The 21900-nt window shown below is 36.3% G+C and overlaps 1 protein-coding gene across 5 annotated transcripts in view; it reads left to right on the forward strand.

The window, feature by feature from the left end:
- Positions 1 to 21900, forward strand: part of LOC136043803 (girdin-like) — a 161902-nt gene that overhangs the window by 22731 nt on the left and 117271 nt on the right. For all 5 annotated transcript variants that reach the window (XR_010621735.1, XR_010621737.1, XM_065728725.1 and 2 more), the window contains exons 2-3: positions 13927 to 15694; positions 18576 to 18698. Coding sequence is in view for 3 of the 5 variants with exons in the window: in XM_065728725.1 (XP_065584797.1) it covers positions 13946 to 15694; positions 18576 to 18698 (1872 nt within the window). In the remaining 2 variants the exon portion in view is untranslated. The remainder of the gene's footprint in view (positions 1 to 13926; positions 15695 to 18575; positions 18699 to 21900) is intronic.

A 21900-nucleotide genomic window follows, 5' to 3' on the forward strand; every position in this document is an offset into this window, starting at 1 on the left:
ATACCTTCAACTCACTTAACAACAGGCATATTGAAATCTCTAAACAAAAAGATTGTTTAAATTGTGAAAACCAGCCTAGGACACTTTAAAACAATCATAAATACTTACTTATCTCAACCCTCAAGGCACATTACTTGACTTTACTGCTGCTGCATCCCCAAATCGATCAATATAAGTTACAGCCGACTTTATATATTCAGTAAATTTAAAGTCGCTGACCACATCTAAAGATGCATGATAATAAAATAAACGGTACTTGTGTATTATTCAGAACACACTCAATAAGGAAGCTAGGTTCTTTCGTGAAACAAACTACGATGCAGGTACATTCTAATCAAATATTTTATATATAAAGCTGGTTAGGTTAGGTATTTGATATAAAGCTAATGAAATAAAACAAAATATAATACTTAATTAGGAGAATTGTAGAATTACCATATGAATGGCATTCTACTGTCAGGAAACCACATATACACGCAAATTTGAAGCAAACTTTTTTCAAAACTTTTTTTGAAGCATGGCCTATTGTTACCCTCCCAAAAATGTTCCTCCTCTTAAGAGTATGAAGTCAGGTTGTGTCCATTGACGCGCTGTTTTGTTGTGGGCAGCAACCCCTTATCCTGGACAAATGTAATTGCCTCTTTATCAGTCTTTGGCAAATCCAAGTTTAAGTTCACAAATAATTTATTAAACAAAATTACTATTAATCACATACTACCTTCGACTGCAGGAAAGCCCAAATGGGCCTGTAAAGGCAGTCAAAGTGACTTCTTACTTCAAATCAACTTCATCTATACTACTTTAAAAAAAAAAGAGAAAAAAGAACACTGAAAGAAAAAAAAACAAACAAACAAAACAACACATGATGTCGTCTCACAACTTCCAATCACTATAACAAACACTTTTTTTTTCAACGCTGGTCTGTCAAGAAGTGTTTCTTCTGGCGTGCCTTGAATTCGGATAGCCTTACCGCACTTTGAATCCCCCCAGGAATTCAAAGTGGAATTCAAATCCGAAATGTTCATTTCAAAATCCATGTACAGACACTATCTTCTATCACTACGTGTAGCAAACTAAATTGAGTTTTGTCTTTGTGGCTGTGAAACCGGATTTTCTCAGCAAAATTCTTGAGTGTGTTTTGAATAATGAACAAGTACCAAATATTTAATTAAAATATAGCTGCATCGTAGTTTGTTTCACGAAAGAACCTAACTTCTCTTATTGGTTGTGTTCTGAATAATACACAAGTACCAAATAAACTAGTATCATTATGTTCCCTATCATGGTTGCCTGTCCAAGAATGCACTCCCCCCTGATGATCCCATTTCTAGTCCTAATAATATGTTTCTTTATTGTCATGTCTACTTTATTAACTGGTTTTCTTGCATTCTTCAGATCATGAAGTCATCCTGCCAAGAGATCTAAAATTCAATTGTTGGATTAAAATATTACTTGAAATGACTTTTAAATGTGATTAACATTGGAAGGAAACATAATAGTCAGATAATAGAATCATTCTGCATATTACGAAACAAGAGTTTTCCTATTTTAGTGTTTTCTTTTAGTTATATCCTAGGGCTATATCTTGGACGATTTTTAGGGAGCTGTATATTGTCAGAAGAACAACCTTGATATCTAAAAAAAGCAAAAAATAAAGAATCTAATTTTACTACATCTGTTTTATTAAAAGTTTCATAGTTAAATGTATCTGACAGATACACATATTCCTATAATGCTGCAGGATAGTAAATAGTTATAATACCCTTATTTATCTGCATCTTTTGATTGTTAACAGAGTAGCAGAAGGGCTGAATTTGGCTGTTACAGCATTTAGGGATAACCTACTTTTGTTTTGCCCGAGATAAGTGGTCAAAAGCCTAATATTTGGTTAAATCCCATCCTTCATTTATAAAATATGGCCTAGCCATCTTAACCCTTCTTTCAATGTGGTCCTAAATAGTGGAATTGAATCACTTTTTTCAAAAAGTTTGCTGCTTGATTTATGGTCTGTCAAACAAGTACCCAAAACAATCTTCAGACAATTTTTGATTTACCAGATTGTTAATATGCAAAAAAAAAAAAAAAATCTAAAAAAATAATAAAAAGTTTTTTTTATCAAAATCTTAGGAGTGGCAGAGTATAGAATAGAAAAATACTCCCCTCGCCTCTTCAATTATTGGCACTTTTACTGTTTGCCCTTGGATACTAAATGACTTTGAAGTAAAATATTTTGAAAATATCTTGAAGTAATTTTTCTCAAATTTTTTATAAGAAATTGAAAAAAAAAGTAATACGTAGACGAAAGATATCAGTTTTATTTGCTAAAAATAACAAGTTCCATTGGTATTGAAATTACCCATCCATTGAGTATATACCCTTCAAGAATTATTTTTGCTACTTTATTATTAAATACATAATACATATATATTTCTAAAGTGAAGCCAACATGTGGGTGTGGGTACACATACAAAGGACTCACCCAGCTGACTTGCTAGTCAGAATCATTTACGTGCCTCTGGTTCAAGTGCTAACATGACGAAAGTAAAACAGTTTAAAATAGGGATGAAACCTTTTTATTGACAGTGAACAGATATAAAATTTAACTGGATATTTCGAACACATGTGCAGTGTTCATCATCAGCAGTAAAACTAAAATTTTAGTTTTACTGCTGATGATGAACACTGTACATGTGTTCGAAATATCCAGTTAAATTTTATATCTGTTCACTGTCAATAAAAAGGTTTCATCCCTATTTTGAACTGTTTTACTTTCGTCATGGAAAGGCAGTGTAGTCTTCGAAGTTATCTAAGTGCTAACATTTAACAATCTGGTAAATTTACCGGTGTTTTGATTAGCCCACTAGGCTGAAGGATGAACAGACCACTCAGTGCATTTTTTATGCTCTTCAAAAATGTACTATAATTATAATTTAAGCTTTTAAAGCAACACTTTGTTTCTTAGACTATTATCTCCTTTTAGAAAATGTTACCAGAAATTTCAAAAACTACTTCAAACAATGGTAAACACTCGCTTCTTTACTTAACTTTACCCCCCCCCCCCTAATGGGTAAATATACAACCCTCTATATATGTCCATATTATATTTTTCAATAGTGGAGCTCCTCTCTTCCTGGTAAATGGCTAATGTTGACCGTAAAATAACAAAGAACGAAAGAGTTGAATTATTATAAAATATAGCATGAATATAAATAATGAGCTGTATATTTATCTATCAGAGGGGCAAAGGTAGAAATGAAATAAGTAGCCTAAGTTTTTATGATGATTTAAGTAATTTTCAGAATGTCTAGTAACCATTTTCAGCTAGCTAATAATAAGAAAGAAGGTATCAAACAGTTTCGTGGTAATGAACTGTAAGTAAGGAGTGGCCCGGCTCAATAGTAAACGAAACTCTAAAAAACTGAATTTTGATACCAATAGATATATTAAAAGAATCAGATTTTTATATTGATTTTAAATACATAAGTTCCATCAAGTTTAGTCATACATATCAAAAGTTACGAGCCTGAGAAAATTTGCCTTATTTTCAAAAAAGGGGGAGACACCCCCTATAAGTCATAGAATGTTAACGAAAATCACACCATAAGATTCAGCGTATCAGAGACCCCTGCTTTAGAGGTTTCAAGCTTCTATCTGCAAAAATGCGGAATTTTGTATTTTTTTTCCAGAAGAAAGATCATGGATGCGTGTTGATTTGTTTTTTTCTGTTAGTTTGTTTATTTTTTTCCTAGGTGTGATCGTATCGACCCAGTGGTGCTAGAATATCGAGAGAGGGTTCGATTGAACGGAAATTAAAAGTTCTAGTGCCCTTTTTAAGTGACCAAAAAATTGGAGGGCTACTAGGCCCCCTTCCACGCTCTTTTTACCCGAAGTCACCGAATCAAATTTTTGAGCTAGCCATTTTGTTAAGCATAGTCGAAATATCTAATAACTATGTCTTTGAGGACGACTTAATCCCCCACAGTCCCCAGGGGAAGGGTTGCAAGTTATGAACTTCGCCCATTCTTTACACTTAGTATTGGTTATTGGTAAGTATACAGACGTTTTCAGGGGGATTTTTTGGTGGGGAGGGGAGTTGGGGGGATTCGGTTACGTGTTAGGATCTTGTCATGGTTGGAGGAATTTTTCATGGGGGAAGAAAATTTCGATGAAGGGGACGCTGGATTTCCAGTATCAGAAATTAAATAAAAAAAAGAAGTTTTTTCAACTGAAAGTAAGGAGTAACATTAAAAACTTAAAACGAACAGAACTTATTACGTATATGAAGGGGTTCATCTCCTCGTCAACTCCTCGCTCTTTACGCTAAAATATTTTTAGTAATTTCAAAAGAGCTATTTATTCTAATTAAATGGCCTTTGGGATTCAGAGGGCCATTCTTCAAGAATTGGAACAAAATTCGAACTTTAGCGTAAAGAACGAGGTATTGACGAGGGGGGTGAATCCCCTCATATTACGTATATGAGGAAGTTCGCCCCCTTGTCAATACCTCGCTCTTTATGCTACAGTTCAAATTTTTTTAAATTATGGCTGATATAAGCAATAATTTGTTTGTGTTATTTTCCAGTCGATATTTTTAATGATTTTTATGTAATAAGATATTGTATGTCTTCTGCTTGTGGTTATTGCTGAATAAAAAAACAGTAGTTTTTTTCCAACTAAAAGTACGGAATAACATTAAAACCTAAAACGAACATAAATTATTACGTATATCTTTTAAAGATCTTTTCTTTCATTCACTTCAGTCATTTGCGAATTGCTCAACAACCTAGGTCAGTATAAGGTTGATATTAGTTAAAAAAAGCAAAATTAATGTCAAAATTTCGTTTTAATTATTCATGTATGGTGAGCCAAATTCAAAACCTGCATTGAATCAAAAACATTCTGAAATTAAATAAAAAAAACAAGTTTTTTTTAACTGAAAATAAGGAGCGACATTAAAGCTTAAGATGAATAGAAATTGTTCCGTATATGAAAGGGGCTGTCCTCTCCTCAACGCCCCGATCTTTACGCTAAATTTTTTATTGTTTTTTTTTTTGTGAGAGAAAGTCAAACTTTAACGTAGAGACACATGGTTACAGAGCTGATTTGAAATGGAATCAACTTAATTGACCCCTAAAAAAATGTTGATGCCTTGTATCACCAGTTTACATCAGTTTTCATGCCCTCAGATACTCTCCCTTCTCAACCCTGCCACACTACCTAATTAACACTCAAGTGTCTCCAAAAATAGTGGATAAGGCTGAGCTTGAATCTCGGCTTAAAAAGCTTGATTCAAATAAGTGTGTTGGACCACATGTCATTCATTCACGTTAAAGGAAGCTCACACCCAATTAGTAATAAAATTCCCAAGGCTCTTCCAAAAGTCTGTTGACACCAAAGTCATACTAATGGACAGGAACGTTGCCCATATTTCACCAATACACAAGGGAGGAGACAAGAGCAAAGCTTCCAACCAATCAGTCAATCAGTATGACCTCTGCTGTTGAGAAAATCCAAGAAGGTATTGTAAATGCTGCCATTCTCAAACATTTGATCACAAATCACCTTCTGTCAAAACAACAACATGAATTCCGACCAGGTAGATCAGCCAAAGGGAATCTGACTAACTCATACAATCACATAACTGAGCTCCTTGACCATATGGTTCTACTAGGCTTTTTTAAAGCCTTTGATAAAATCTGTCATCAAAGGCTCCAGTTGAAACTGAAGGTAAGAGAAATTGAATAGGATTTGGTTGACAGGATAATATCTTTCTTGAAGTGAATAAAGTAGCATACCAGAGTTTTTGGTGAAGGTGGTACAACCTACTACTCTGAAATAGTAGAGGTCTTAAGTGAGGTGCCCCAAAGAACTGTTTTGGGGCTTGCACTCTTCAATATCTCAATAAGTGACGTTCCAAGAAACGTTACAAATAAACTTGGGCTGTATGCTGATCACTCGAAACTCATTGGTGCTGTTGACGCAAAGCAGGGTGTGGCCTCAATACAGTCACATCTAGACATCTTTGCAAATGAGCCAATATTAGACTCGAGCCTCTGAAGGCTCGAGTCTAATCTTGAAAATTGCAATGTTCTCCATTTTTGAGGAAATAATCCACAGCAACAATGCTCAATGTCGTCAAATGCTGATAAGAGAAAACCGATTTCCAAGAATACCTTAAACAGAGGTTTGGGGGTCATTGTAGACAAATACCTTAAATTCAACTACCACACCCAAGCTGCAGTAGCAGAGGCTAACCAAACTTTTAATATCATCAAGCGCACAATCACCAGTAGATCCCCGGCAATAGTTACCAAACTCTTTAAGTGCTTGGTGAGATCAAGATTGGAGTTTTGAATGTGTATTACCACGCTTACAAATAAAACAGACCAGATGGCTCTCAAAGTTTCCAAAGGCAGGCGACAAAAGGCCTAAAAGACCTCAAAGATAAAGAGTATGCATTCCAACTGCAGAGCTTTAAGCTACCAACTCTAAAATACTGTTAACAAAGAGGTGACATGATAATGATCTACAAGCTGCTCCAGTCTGATGACAAAGACATGTTTGAGCCTGCCCGGTCGTCAAGTAACAGGCCATTCAGCAAAGAGTTCTGCAAGTGTGGCATGACAAGAAAAAGGAAACATTTCTTCTACATCCACATCATAAGCCTGTGGAACAGTCTAAGCGAGAGGACAATGGAATCATACAGCTTCAAATCAAATCTCCACAAGGACTCGGCAACTAAACCTTTGCTCGCACGATGAAATGCAGCAGATGTCCCACAACCCAATCATCACTGACTGGCGTAGGTCTACACTGGATTCGACAATATCGCTAGCAATTTCGATATAATGTAGTGCATATGCTCAATATTGCTACAAGACCTGGCCAGTAAAGCCAGAGGACCAGACTAGAAATGCCTTACAGCCATTTGTAGCATCAGATGGTCACAGAAAATCAGCATCCACAAGGTCAGGAAGGTATGTGGACAAATACTTACAACGTCCAGCATTATCAAGAAAAGACACCTCGCGTGGCTTGATCATATATTACAACACCCAGAGGAGACCCTAGCACACTTGGTCCTTAGTGCAGTGCCTCCCTCCTATTTGAAGAAAAAACTGGAAGGCCAGATCAAGTCGTGGTAGAACATCATGAAGAAAGACGTTGAACCACTAGGCAGTTGCTAGAAGTCATAACTTCCATTCATTTGACTGCAAATAGAGGACATATTACTTTGGCAAGAACCGGTCCAGCAGTTTCTTGGTGCCAAGTTGGGCTGAATAGCCTTTGCTTAGTCCTGAGTAAGTAAATTTATCTTGCATAGATAATATGACTTTTCAGGAACAAATGCGCCATGTGACATTATTTCATCTGCCACTAAGAGTTTCAACACATAAATTTGGAATACTTTAAAATTGATTGACTATCTCAGAACTTTCAATTGATAGCAACTTGGTCCTCTTTAGGGCAAAATTGTAGTGTGATGCTGCGAAATAGCAGAAAAGCCACTTTCCACAAAATTGTAGAGTGATGCTGCAAAATAGCAGAAAAGCCCCTTTCCATGGCACGGCCTTTTTGGTCACTTAAAAGGACAGTTGAAATTTTAATGGTTCAAGTATTCTAGTGTTGCAGTTTAACCACCCTCCCCTACCCACACCCAACTGGTCAGATATATAGCCTACATTCTATATTCTCTACTATTCTCTATATTCTCTACTAGGCTTATGTGTCAAGTCATATTTCTAGAACTTTTTGGGGTTAGTTTTTGAGCTTGCCGTGATGGTCTCCTCGTAATTATCTGTCAACTCTCTGGAAAAGGCTTGAACTTTATTTCTTGCAGTTTTGAGCTGTGGTCAGCTCTATGGGGGTTCTCGTTTAAGAGCTTTGACAGTTTCTTCTCCTTGTTCCTTGCAATTTTCATTTCTCTGGGCATAAAGGGGAGAGTTCTCGGTTTGCATCTCAACGTGGTAGAAGTGTTTCTATTGACAGTGCCCAACAACACATTTTCATGTTCTCTCTCATGTCTTCTGCCTCCATCACTTCGACAAATGACCAATCGCACTGTTTTTGAGAAGGGAAGAGGGAGTGCAAAATTGATATCTAAACCCTCTTGTTTCCTGGGAATATTTTTGTCCAGCCTATACGCCCTTTGTTTGTCTTACTTCTGGGGGGGGGGTAATAGTCCCCCCCCGCTATTGCAACAATCCTTTCCTATGTAGCATAAATGTTACGCTCACATTCCTACCAGCACATACGTGAAAAATACAAGGAGGTGCATCATAAGCCTTGCCTGGAAGTTTCTGGGGCAAGGGGGTTGGCAAGTGCTGCCATGAGCTTTGGTTTAAGTAACTTTACATGGTTGTAAATCTCTTGCCCTGCTTATAATGGTTCAGTGTATGCAGAAATATGTGCACTATGTATTTTAAACATCAGAGAACCCTGTTGTACAGGTCTTAATGGCTTCAGCAATGTAGAAGGTCGAAAGTCCCTGTGGTTTCCACCCTTATGAAAAATAATACCCCTCTTCGTCCACCCGAAATGCTGCAGTAAACATATTATTAAGAACCTATTCAACAAAACTGCTGTCCATCAAAAACTTTCACTAAATATTTAAGTTATTTGAAAATTTTAAATTACAATTTAACGTTCTATTTGTAAGGCAGAAAAACTGAAATAGCAAGACGCTACCAATCAACTTACAATTATTGATATATTCGATTTAACAACAAGAAATTGAGGGTTTATGGGAAAATTTTCACTATATATTTAAGATTTTTCAAAATTTTAAATTACAATTTAACATTCTATTTTTAAAGAAGAAAAACTGAAAGAGCAAGACGCTACCAATCAACTTACAATTATTGATATATACAATTTAACAGCAAGAAGTTGGGGGTCTATGGGACCAGTAGCCCACGTCAAATTTTGGTTAGACTTGGAAATGATTTGGAAAACAATAAGAAATGAAATAAAATAATACAACAAGCTTTACCCACTTAAAGTAAGAAGCAAAATTAAAACTTAAAACGAACAGAAATAATTCCTTAAATTAGGAGGACTGCCTCAACCCCTCAATCTTTATGCCAAAGTTTGACCTTTGTCCCGATTCTATAAAAATAACTATTGGAACACAAGGGTCATTAAATTGGAATAAGGATTTTTTTTAAAGCACTCAAAAACTTTGTGTAATGAATGGGGGTTTGAGGAGGGGGTAGTCCCGTCATATACGGAATAACGGAATAATTTTTCTCCTTAAGTACAGTTCGTAAAACTTATTTTTATTTATTTGATCCGTTTGTCAAAGTCCAATACAGTACTGGATCATTTACTAGGCTATAATTTCCTTGGGGGTGCTATACAGTCCTGGGCCATGTAGAAAAGTTTGTTTTTTTTTGTTGGTTGATTTTTCAAACTATCTATATTTGGCACTGGGATCCAACCATTCATTTGGAATAACGACACAAAATAATGGAGCACCCATGATATCGGCAGGCCTCTATATATAGCCTAGGGCTATATCTGGTTCTATTAGAGGTAGGGTGACACAATTAATAAAAGTCCTATAAGTAACTTTAATCAACATTTTTATCTAGGACACTCAAATCATCTGCATAATCTACATCTAGAAGGTTTGTTTCTATCTGATTTCTGTTCTACAAGTTACCTTAACCAACATTTTTATTAGGACACTCAAATCATCTGTTGAATTTGAGTCTAGAAAAGTTTTTTTTTTTCATAGTTCAACATTCGATAGCTTTAAAGTATTCCATTTGATACCTCCTTTTTCCACAGTCAATTCTGCGTTCTTGTGCCCAAATTTTAAACAATCTGTGCAATTTGTGATAATAGAACTCTACATAACTCCTGATTATACGCTAAAAGAACTGCTAACCTCTCTTCCTAAGGTGCAGGAATGCTATTTTCATACATAGAAATAATCACCTTAGCATACCATACAAGAATGGGATTATCATTGAAGCTTTCATTTCAGTTGAATCAAATAAAAAAGTAAGTAAGTAAGTAAGATGGCACTAGACCCTTAAGGTCCAAACCGGCGGTGCTGATCTCCGTTTCATGGCCCTTCAGCCAGGAAGTGCAATGGGGGGTTGGAGGCCAACCATCCTATGCTTTCACACACCCTTTCTGCTTATTTTCCCCAGATTTCTCCAGGTACCCATTTAGAGCTGGGTCGACTCTGGCTGAGCTTACAGAGTCACGCCACTGACCCCCGTGCCAAACTAAATAACTGGTCACAACTGGGATTGAACCCGTGCCCCTTGGACAAGGAATCCCCACGCCAGCGCGCCAACCACTCAGCCAGGACGGCATAGTTGAATCAAATGCCTCCTCATTATCTATAAAACTCAGTAATTAAAAGATTCGGTAATTGAAACACTTCTCAATTATCAATCTAGCTTTCAAATTTTCTGAATAAATCCTCTCCCCTTCCAAAAACTCCACGACTCTTCTCTCAGTAATAAATGCCATTATGCTAGGTAATTCGTTCCTATCAAGAACAATCGAATGCCTCTTTGATTACTAAACTTACTCTTATAATTACTTTCGTAAAGAGTTTCACTTTAAGTTTTTATGAAAACGTTAGGCAGGCTTAGTTCCCTTTTATGAATCGTCCTCCTCTGCAATCAACACTTAGGATCTATTCAAGAGCTCTTTTTCAGTTTCAGATATATTTTTCAGTGGCTTTGAGACTACTATTCTATGTTCAAAAATCCCAAAAAATGTGGACATACTTTGCGTATACCCCTCTTCCTTCTGTTTTGTTATCTTTTTTCTGAGCAACAACGAGTCCTATAGGCTTAGCTATTGTATAAATTCAAGACAAAAGTGCAACTGAATTTGATTGTTCCCAGATGGTTGGTGACTCAGGTGAAAAGTAAACAACTGGTAAAGCTTCCCAATTCATATTAGGTAAATCATAACAATGTCTTCTGCTTGGTATAATCAGTGGTAGGAATGTTTTAAGACAAGTGGCACCACTGCTCAGGAGGAGTAGATAGAATTATCCAATAACATAGAAGCAATGGCTTGATGTGTCCTTGATGCATAGTGTAACAAGTTCCAAGATCGCTTTGGTTGGTAGAGCTTAGCAATTTTTTGACTGTGTGTGTCTTTTGAGGCAGACTGTCAATTCCCCAGAATGAATGGAAAACTAGGATACGGTAATGCATTTGTGTGAAATTTTGATTTAAAAGTGGGAAATCTGCGTTATAGACTTATGAACTCTTAAAAACAGCTTTTGGAAATAAATGTTTGACCATATCCAACATGTTTATATGGTTTAACTGACTCAAAGACTGCTGCAAGTTGGCTTAGGGTGACCACTAGTCTGGAACCAGTTAATCAAGCCAAAATGGACTTAAGTTTCTTCATTAGCGTAATATCAGTTAGAGAATCTTGCATAAAACCTAACAATAAGGCCTAATCTTCTTAGTAGGATAGTAAACTATGGCCTTCAGCATTTGTGCAACGTTTTTTGACAGGTTAGAAGACCTCCACTTTGGAAAGAGTAAATTGTCTTTTCCATTGTGGCAACAGATCTGGGCATTCTTGATAGAGGAATTTTTGGCCAAATTCAAAATTCTTTATATTCCAGTAACCCTCCTATTCTCCTGATTTAGCGTCTGCTCACTTCTACCTTTTTTTCCAACTTAAAATTATTTCCGACAGCAAGTATGCTCAACTCAGTTATTGACTTCCGTTATGTCACCAAAACCCGTGAATTTCGTAAAAATATGTAAATTTTAAGAGGGGCTAGCCCCCCAAAATCTTTTTTTAAATATTTTTCTGTAAGTTGATCCACATAATTAATGGTAGTCGCCTTTTTGGTTCGTATAATTCACTAGCACCAGCAATAGATCTATAATCTATAAGAACATAAATTATTTACATTCGTGGTATTACCCAAACATTTTCAATTGAAGCCCAGTAAAAAAAAATTCAAAATGTTTTACAAACCATCCTATAAAAAAAAGAAACATTTATTTACAAAACACATTTTATAAGAAAAATTTTGGTATTTGTTTGCTTGATTCACTCATAACAATTTCAAACAATCACCCACCATAGCAAGGTCTTGCAATAAACATAGATGCTGCTGAGGAAGTGGCATTGATGGCAGACATTGTTTACGCTGGGAGATGGAGAAGAAGTACTCAGGGAGAGTCCCAACACCTAGCAACGTTTGCTGTACATAGTGTGGGTGTAGGGCTTAAAAGACCAATAAAAATTTTCTGAGAACTCCTGCTGGGCTGTTATTCATGCTTAGGGTAAAGCTGCTTTATCGTCTTTTATACACCCATTACTCTACTTCAATCCTCACAAGATTCTCCAAATAGTGAATTTTAATTAATACTTGTCTATTTAAAACCTTTCGCTCTTACTCTAAGCTAAAAGCATTTCTGCTAATTTTTCTATCCCTTTTTGTAATTTTTCTGCTCAAGAGAAGTTTTCCCAATTTTCTATCTGCTCCTAAATTTATTCCACCTATCTTCTAGAAAATCAAATCCTCGACTTTAAAACTCTATATCCATCTATTCTTGAAATACTGCTCTCAAATTTACATCCTGAAACCTATCATTATCATGGCTACCTAGAAAATAGTTACTGTTCCTAAGTTTCAGCTTTGAATGTACTCTTCATTTTTCTAGATGGTAATATTTACCCTTATAATCAATAATAGCAGTACTATAGGCCTAGTGTCTAAAGTATATACCCTAGTGTCCTGTATCAATCATGCCACTTTTTGGTTTACAATAAAGTAGTCTGCAAGGTTGCTAGCTTCTATTGCATCAAGAGATTCACTCCGTGACTATATGCCCTATCCTTCATATCTGAATAAATAAATTCTGTATCACCTAATTATATGTTTGACAGCTCTGGGAGTTTAGTTTTTGAACTCCTACAAGTCTAGTTGTAAATTTTTAAATTTGCCTGCAAAAGAATATGTTAAAACAGTGGCTAGAACATGTTCCATGTTCTAATTTTATATTATTTTAGTCATTGAAATTTCTGGGGTCTCAAGAAAAGTAAAAGGTCAAATAGTGCAGGCTAGGGCTCAATAACTCCTAAAGTCTGCACAAGGTACTTAAACCAGACAGTAAAAACATACTCGGGTATTGCGGCTTAATGGAGACTCTGTGCGAGATAAAGGTTGAGATGGCTCTGCAGATGAAGGATAACAGATTACCAAAGATAATCCTTTTTGTTCAGCCATATAGAATCAAACAAAAAGGAGGTTGTCTCAGAATTGGGTAGGAGGAGGTTGTGAAGAAGGATTTAAGGAAAATAGAACTTCTTTGGAGGGTGTAAAAAGGAAGGCTTCAAATAGAGTGGGACGAAGGAACAGCGTGCGTAGCTGTGTTGGCCTCAGGTACTGTGGTGCTGCAGTGAGATGTTAGTTTTAGCAGTAGTAGTAGTAGTAGTAGATATGATCTTGCTGAGTGGATAAGCATGCACCCTAATAAACGAGTCAAGACTGGTAGAAAAGTTTTCCTGGGATAGGGGGCTCGATAGCGCGAAAATTTCTTTTTTTTTATGCCGTGATTCTTTGATGTTTTTGGAGAGATGATCCTTAGTACGAATTTCGAGGAGGAAAAAATTTCCTTCCATTTGTCTGTAGGTATGTGTCTTTTTTTATTATTTGCATCAAAGAAGGTGTAAAAGAAGAATCATCAAATAAATAAAACAGAAAATCGGGAAAATGCTGTGTGCATATGGACTATCTCAAATGTTAGTATAAGGTACTGTCATCTTATCTAATGCCAAAAAATATCAACTTCGTTTAAGTGATTTTTGTATTTTTTGTAGCGCACTTTGATTGAAGCACTTCACAAAGAAAGGCACTTCAATTTGAGTTATTCAAATCCGAAATATACATGCAAGTACATGAACTTTCTGTATTTTTAGATGCTTTAAGCCAACAGAGATGTCTAGTAGAGAGAAACAAGAAGCGTCACCAGACATAACGCTGGATTTCAAGCCATGTACAAGCATTCTTACATCAACCCGAAACCCAGATACTGGTGCCCCTCTTGTTTCACCTGGATTGGTAAATTCAACCAATAGTAATCCACTTTCCATTCTCCATGAGAAAAGTCTTGATCAGAGCACAGAACATGGAACCTTAAGGACACCTTTTGATTATAGAACATCTTCTCGGGATGGAAGCCCTGTTCAAAGATTCATTGAAATCGCTGATACAGTTGATACTCTCAAATGTGCTCACGACTTAAGTGAAAGTATGGGCCCATTGTTGTTAGATAGCTTTCATATACCAAGATTAGGCACACCCTCAAATACTACCCTTTCTTGTCCAAATCTTACTTCAAGTTCCAAACGGAGGAGGCTTGATTTTAGGGAGGATCCTGGCGAACTAGGTCTAGACATAAGAAAAAGATTTGAGGAAGTTCTTGATGAAAATCTGATGCTCAAAAGAAAGATTTCCCTTCTAATGGAACAGTACCCTAATGATGTGGATGAAAATGAGTTTAATATGGCTGATCTAATTAAAGTAAAAGATGACAATAAGAAACTTTATGATGAGCTGTCTAACTTCAAATCTGAAATTAAAATGCTTAAAGAATACATTGAAGAGCTAAAATCTTCTCATAAAAAGGAAATAATGGGGACTGATGATAAATACGAAACTGCTTTGAAAAACAAGGATACCTTCTACGAAAGAAAATTACTCGCTGTTAATAGTGAGTGGGAGGTTAAGTTTGATAATGAGCTTCAAGAAATTAGAAGAAAAGACGCATTGGAATTTGAGCGATTGAGGATTAAATGGGAAGATGATCAACAGTGTGAACTGAAACAGTTACAGTCTCTTCATGAAGAAGAACTAAAATCTTTAATTGAAAAACAGGAAAAACACAATATTGATGTTTGTACTTTTATACAGAACCTACTGTCTGAAGTTTTTGAAGTGGAATATCAGCCAGACAAAACAAATGATGCTTTATATCAGCTTCGTCATATATTAGTGTCCCATAAGAGAGATTACGAGACTTATGTAGAGAAATCAAAGAGGGTTGAAGAAGAGCTTAGGAGTGAAACGCAAAAACATATAGTTAAGCTACATGATTACGAAGAAAAGCAGCAAGCTTTAATTGCTGAATTTGAAAGTAATGTAAGATTGGAGCTTGATAAACTGCAGTCAGACTTTACGAAATTGCAAGAAGAATATGCTGCTGAAATTCGTGCGAAACTTGAAATATTGAATGAGAAGCAGGAACTTGAAAAAGAGCTCCATGATCAAGAGATCAAGCATCAGTTAGATATCACTCAACTCCGTCAAGAGTTGGAGCAGATCGCTTCTCGTTCGTTAAATCTCCACACATGTGATCCCATTGGTGAACATGAGGCATTGATACACAAATTATCTGAGAATGCGACTACAATTGCGGAATATGAAGCTATGATTCATAAACTTAAAGGTGACTTTGACCAGCAAATTATTGACCTTGAAACTAAACATATTGAAAGCCTTAAATCAGTAAGGAGTGACTTTGAATCTAAGCTGTCTCAAGTTGAAACCGCTTCCAGCCGAATTGAGGAAGATCATAAGAAGCTGATTAACAGCATCTCAGAAGAAAAGAAGAGAATAGAAAAGGAAGTAATAGAAAGCTACAGTGAACAAATGGCTGACTTAGCAGCTAAACATACATTAGAAAAGGTAAGATTGTTAATTTTATCTCTACAGTCTGTTTTGTATTCGGTATGAAGTTTGTGCATAATAGTATACAAATTTGTCTTTAATTAAACAAAAAGATCTTTAAACATAAAAGCATTTTATTTATGAGGCTAAAAAACTATTGTAAATAAAAAAAAGAATGGTGAAAAGTTAAATAAACACTTTGGCGTATAAGGCAAATTACATAGTATCTCAAAAGTTTATCTGCATTTTTACTAATTTTTTTTTCACCTACCGTATCTGGTAGTGATGGGATGGTGCCAAAACCTATCAGGATTTTCTTTTGATTCCAAATCACAATTTGGTTTCTGAAACAATCTGTGACTCGATTTTGGATAAATCCACTATTCTTATATTATATTTTTTTTTTCTACACTTAGCTGGGGACCAGAGGATATGACAACCTCTCTGTAATAAAATTGAACGTACGATAATTAATATCATTAAAAGTAGAGTGGAAAGGTATGGAGGTTAAGAAACAAGTGGAATAGCAAGAGAAATAGAGAAACAGGAGAAAACTCAAATTGACCAATTGAAAGCAACTTTTTTTTGGTAACATCAAAATAACAGTTTAGGTCAGTGGTTCCCAACCGATTTTGGGCCTTGGCCCACCCAGGCATTTCTAAAATCCTGATGCTCTCCTCGTGGTTTTTAAATTTTAACTACCACGTTAATTTGAAAATACCCTTAACTTGGTATCTTTTTGGGTGGTATTCTGGACGTATTTCATACTGATGAATTTTTTTTTCTGAATACAACATCTTTAATACAACATATAATGTCATTGCAATACTATCATGTATGTTTTTTGTTCTTTAATGCATTTGAATGTGAAGTCGTTCACATGAGAACTGTTTTTTTTTTTCAAATTAGGGCTTTAAGGTCGTGGTTCCCACTGGCGGGGCAAAGGAATATGGCGGAGCCTCAATAAAAAGCATTTTTCATGTAAATGATATCACATGCTTATGCGTTTAGAAAGCAAAACAGATATATGAAAATATTTCAACGACGTCATGCATAGTATGAAAGGTGTTATATGCAGACAAAAATTTTCAGATTCAGATTCATTTATTCAAAAATTCATATTCATCAAAATCTTCAACTTGCCCAAATGGAGAGACAAGCTCGACTACTGGGCAAAACATAAACAAACTTTAACAATCCTAATTGATACAGAACAAACAAAAAATGAACCACAATTTCATCAATAAAAAAAAAAAAAACAGTATCTTTAATGAGAGTATTTCAGGTGGAGTAAATGGAGTGAGGCCAAAATAAAGTATAAAATAAAATTTTTTTACTAACCGTTCTTGCAAGCAGATTCATTCGAATAAAATACACCTAGAGGATGACTCAGAAAAAAGTACCAAGCTAATGGCCATTTAAGCTTCCTTCAGGTGAACAAGCGTAAAATTATGGGCAACAAAACTTTAAATATCATGAGGGGCATGAGGAGTTTAGAAATGCCTGGGTGGGGTCACGGCCCAAAATCGGTTGGGAACTAACGCTCTAAGATAAAGTTCAGCCAAGGGGTGCACGTCCCACCCATGTCCCACCAAAATATTACCAGGCTGCACCGGTGGGGCCTGTGCCTCACGCTGGGAATCATGGCTTCAGATTGATGCCCGGTCCATATTATAGTTACATTTGTTGATAATATCAAAATTAGACACGGCTAAGGTGCCAATTATGTATCCCGTTTGTAATTTTTTGGATTGAACGGTGTTCAACTTTTTAGCATTAAATTTTATGATGCACCAACCAGAGCTAAGACTAGTTAAAAATTTTTTAGGAAAAATGGGATATTTGAACAGCTATTTTCCTGGCTTTAAGGGAGAATCTGGCTGAAATGCAAAGGCAGAGTATTGGTAATCAGTTTTGACACAAGTTTTCCAATCAATTTCTTGACATTTTTATTTTCCACTTTTATGATACGACTGGCCATCCTAGCCAAGTGGATCGGTTCGCTGGATTTCGGATCCTTTGTCCGAGAGGGCGAAGGTTCAAATCCTAGCGTACCTAATTATTTGGTTTAGGACGGGGGTCAGTGGCGTGACTCTGCAAGCTCAGCCAGAGTCGACTTAGCTTAAATGGGTACCTGGAGAAATCTGAGGAAGGTAAACAGGAAGGGTGTGTGAAAGCACAGGATGGTTGGCCCCCAACCCCCATTGCATTTCCTGGCTGAAGGGCTAAGAAACGGATATCACCACCGCCGGTAGGGACTGTAAAGTCCAATGGCGTATTCTTTACTTTTTTTTTTACAATGCAACTATGACGTCAAATTAGTCATTACACTGCACACACTGCCTCCATTTCCTGGCAAGGGTGCTTTGATACTCGTTCCCTTTACGGGTTGTTTTGAAGCGACAATACGTAGTTAAGACAGAACAAAAACAGAGCTCATGTCCCTTTTAAAATTGCTGTAGAAGTGTGAGGGGAGACTCGAACTTCTAAATTCAGACTCACAATTCTTAGCGGATATTGATTTTTTATCTCTCTTATTTTCATATAGTGCATTTTGGTCCCTCTGAATCTGGATCATCGTGGAATCTCCAGTATTTTATCCACATTTTTTGTTTAATTTGCTTATTTAAAAGGGTTTTTACGATACTTGCCTGATTTCATGCATCTTTATTTTTTGTTTTACATTTTTATCCCTATTAATGGCAACCTGGGCTTGTCCCGTGTTTTCTATCGAAATTGTGCTGAGTTCTGGTTATTTGTCCTTGATGCTGGGCAATATTGTGAATGTGTGCTTTCATTCAAGTACATGAATATTGTTTTATCATTGTTGGAAGCAGCACAGTAAAGTTAACCTCCTACATCCTAAGAGGTTTTTTTTTATATATATTTGACTTTACAGATTACACTGGAAGCTGAAGTGAGCCGACTGAAAGAAGACATTGAAACGTTGTCGATAGTCACTGATAAAAATAAAGCTGATGGAAGTGCTGTAGAAAGACTGTTACAAGAGCTGAAAGAAAAGGTATTATTTTTATATTCTGAAATTTCGAGCTAAAGGATGGATTAGACTTAAAAGTGCCAACTAAACAGTTTTAATTCTACACGAGAATTGTGAAAAGTAAGAGTTAGTGGGAGACTGCTCAAATATGTTTTTCTGGGAATGATCTTAGTCTAGGAGGGGAGGAGTATTTTTAGTATTGTTACAAAGCCTTCTCGCATTTAAAGTTTTTTGTTGGTACTTCAAAGGACACACTAGGTCCTACCTGATAGCGTGAAAAAATGCCCATGAGTGCCTTTTGTCTTTTTAGGGTGGAATTGTTCCACCCTAAAGAGTGGTAGATAATATCACTTATCCTTGGAATTTCTCAAGTCCAAAAAAGACGGATGTTATCCCTCTAATCTGCCAAATATGCTCTATGAACACAAACTGATACACTGAGTTTATGAACATACACTGCCGAGGCAATTTTCAAGACAAACTGGATAATTCTATCCAAACGTTATTTCTGACTAAGTTTGTTTCTATTCCACCAAGTCCCTCCTTTCCTCTGCCAACAACGGTCAGAATGGATATGAACCTTCAAAAAGGCATGCTTAGACAATGCTCTTACCTCTGACCAAGTTTAGCAAAGATCGGAAAATCCCTTTCGCTAGATTTTCTGGTAACAAGAATATATATTGCCCTCTCCTCTCCCTCTTCCGCAAAGTTTAATTAGAGCTGAGAGCCCAAAATAAATAACTAGGACGCCAGCTATTACTTTCAAAAAAATGTCGTATAAATCCATTCGTCTTTCATGTCAGGTGTCCTGTTGACAGTAATTTAGGGATCTCCCCCTTCAGAAGATGGGTTCTGTCAGCACATTCTTAAAAGCTCAAATGGAGCGCATAGTTTTGGTTCCCAAATATCTGAGTTGGATTCAAAATTCCCCTTTCTAGGTTTTCTGATAGGAAGAAATGAAAAAAATAAAATTCGGAATTAGGAGTATCCAGAACAACATTCGAAAAGCACAACTATTTACTGTTGCTTCCTATCGGTTTTGGTCGAGAACTGACAATCCCTCCTAGTTAATGTGCTAATGACAAGATTGTGGAAAACCCCGTATATCCTCCTACCTCTGATATCAATTGAAGCTGGACTTGCTGGAATATGCATACGAAATTTTGACTTAAAAAAAAATTATATCTTGGAAATCTGGAAGATTTACAGAATTTCTATCTCGGGTCACTAGAGGAAAAATCGAGGTTGTCCAGAAATCTGACTTTGCATGACCCTTAAGTTTATTTTCGTTCCTGAACAAAATGATTTTACTCCTGCTTGTATTATTCCAGTGGGCCATAATTTTTTTTCAGACCAATATAGGGAATTTTTCCAAGTTAGGAATAACTATTCTTCCGCGTCTCATTGTTTAGCTACTGGCTTCAAAGTTTCGAATTTTCATTTTTTGCTATTTTCAATTATTATGGCTGTAGAGAGCTGATCACGACTAGATAAATAATGCAAAAAAGAAATTAAAGTGCGATATTAAAATTGAAAAGACACAGAAATTATTCTCTATAGTTGAGCAGGGCTGTGTTCTATCCCCCTTTATATGGATAATTTTGATGGATTTTGTCATAAGAAGCACAGGAAAGGCAGTGGGAGACCACGAAATCAAATGGGGAGGAAAAACTCTCTTGGACTTAGGTTGTCCTGGTGATTTGAGCATCCTAGATGAAAGTGTGAGCAAAAATGAATAAACTTTTAGAGGTTTTGCGAGTTCAGGGTGCTAGAATAGGTTGGAAAATAAATATTAAGAAGACTATAAATATTAATACTCCCTTGGTAGTATTATTAGTAATGACAATGACAGCAATGAAGATGTTAAAAGTAGAATAGTCAAGGCTCAGGGTGCTTTTTCACATTTAAAAAAGTTCAGAAAAATAGAAGATAAGTCTAAAAACCAAAATTACAATATTGGAAGGTACAGTGATGGCAGTTGTCTAATATGGCTCTGTAGCTTGGGCAATCCGAAAAGCGGATGACGATTTGCTATATCTTTTCCAGAGAAATTGCCTACGGATTCTTCTGGGTATCCGGCTTACCGACCGTGTTTTAAATAGTAGGCTGTACGAAAGGTGTGGTTCAAAACCGGTTTCTAGGGCTATAATAGAGAAAGGTTGAGATGGCTTGGACACATTTTGCGAACGAAGGATGACAGATCGCCAAAGATTTCCCCTTTGTCCAACTGTCTAGGGCTAAACAGAAAGCAGGTCGTCCGCGGTTGGGGTGGGAAGATGTCATAAAGAAATATTTAAAGGGAATAGGAACTTCCTCGGAGGGTGTAAAGATGGAAGCTTTGAATAGATTGGGATGGACGAGGAGCGTGCGTAGCTGTGTTGGCCTCAGTTGGCTTGGTGCTGCGGTGAAATTTTAGTAGTAGTAGTAGTATCATGCGAGGGGGACTGACCTCCCCCCTAAGGCACCTACTCTTTGCGTCAAAGTTTGAACATGCTAAGTCACTTCTAACCTCGATAAGAAAAAAAATAATTAGGACTCTCTACCACGAGCTGTTTGAAAAAAAAACTACGGAAGCAGTTTTTTTTTTTTTTTTTTTTTTTTTTTTTTTTTTTTTTTTTTTTTTTTTTTTTATTTATATATATAGCAAAAACAAGATTGACCTTTCCATCTCATGTGTTAGACAGGTGACAATAGTCTTTGTATTTATTTCCAAACTCTGACAGCTAGGTATTGATAGAATTAAATTATTACAAAATACTAGAATTTATGGTATTGTGTCCAACCACCAGTGCAGACCTTGGTCATAAAATGGCCGACAAGTTACCGTGGTACTCGTGTAAAGATAAGACAGCCAATCTTATTGGTTTTATTTCTGTGAATCAAAGGCTCGCAGGATTGGTGTATGACACTGGGGTTAGTGAGGTATATAGGAGTGCTGTTCATGATGTTAAAATTAAAGATCACTTTCTAGCTGTGTCTACAGTAAGTTTTAGGCCGAGATTTTGGGTAGTTACAAGGTTGATAAATTCCAGAACAGAATCGAAGAGGAATTTTCCAAGAACAGTTGGATATGAAACTTGAGAATTGAAATTTTTACACTATAGAAGACGGATAAAATAGCTATATAGAAATAGGTTGCGAAGTAGCAGCAGGTTTCTTAGGGACGAAAGTTAGAATCACAGCTAGAAATACTAGCGAAAACGATTTAAGCTTGATAGAAGGGAGA

The sequence above is a fragment of the Artemia franciscana genome, chromosome 1 (genome assembly GCF_032884065.1).
Source record: "Artemia franciscana chromosome 1, ASM3288406v1, whole genome shotgun sequence".
Lineage (NCBI taxonomy): Eukaryota > Metazoa > Arthropoda > Branchiopoda > Anostraca > Artemiidae > Artemia > Artemia franciscana.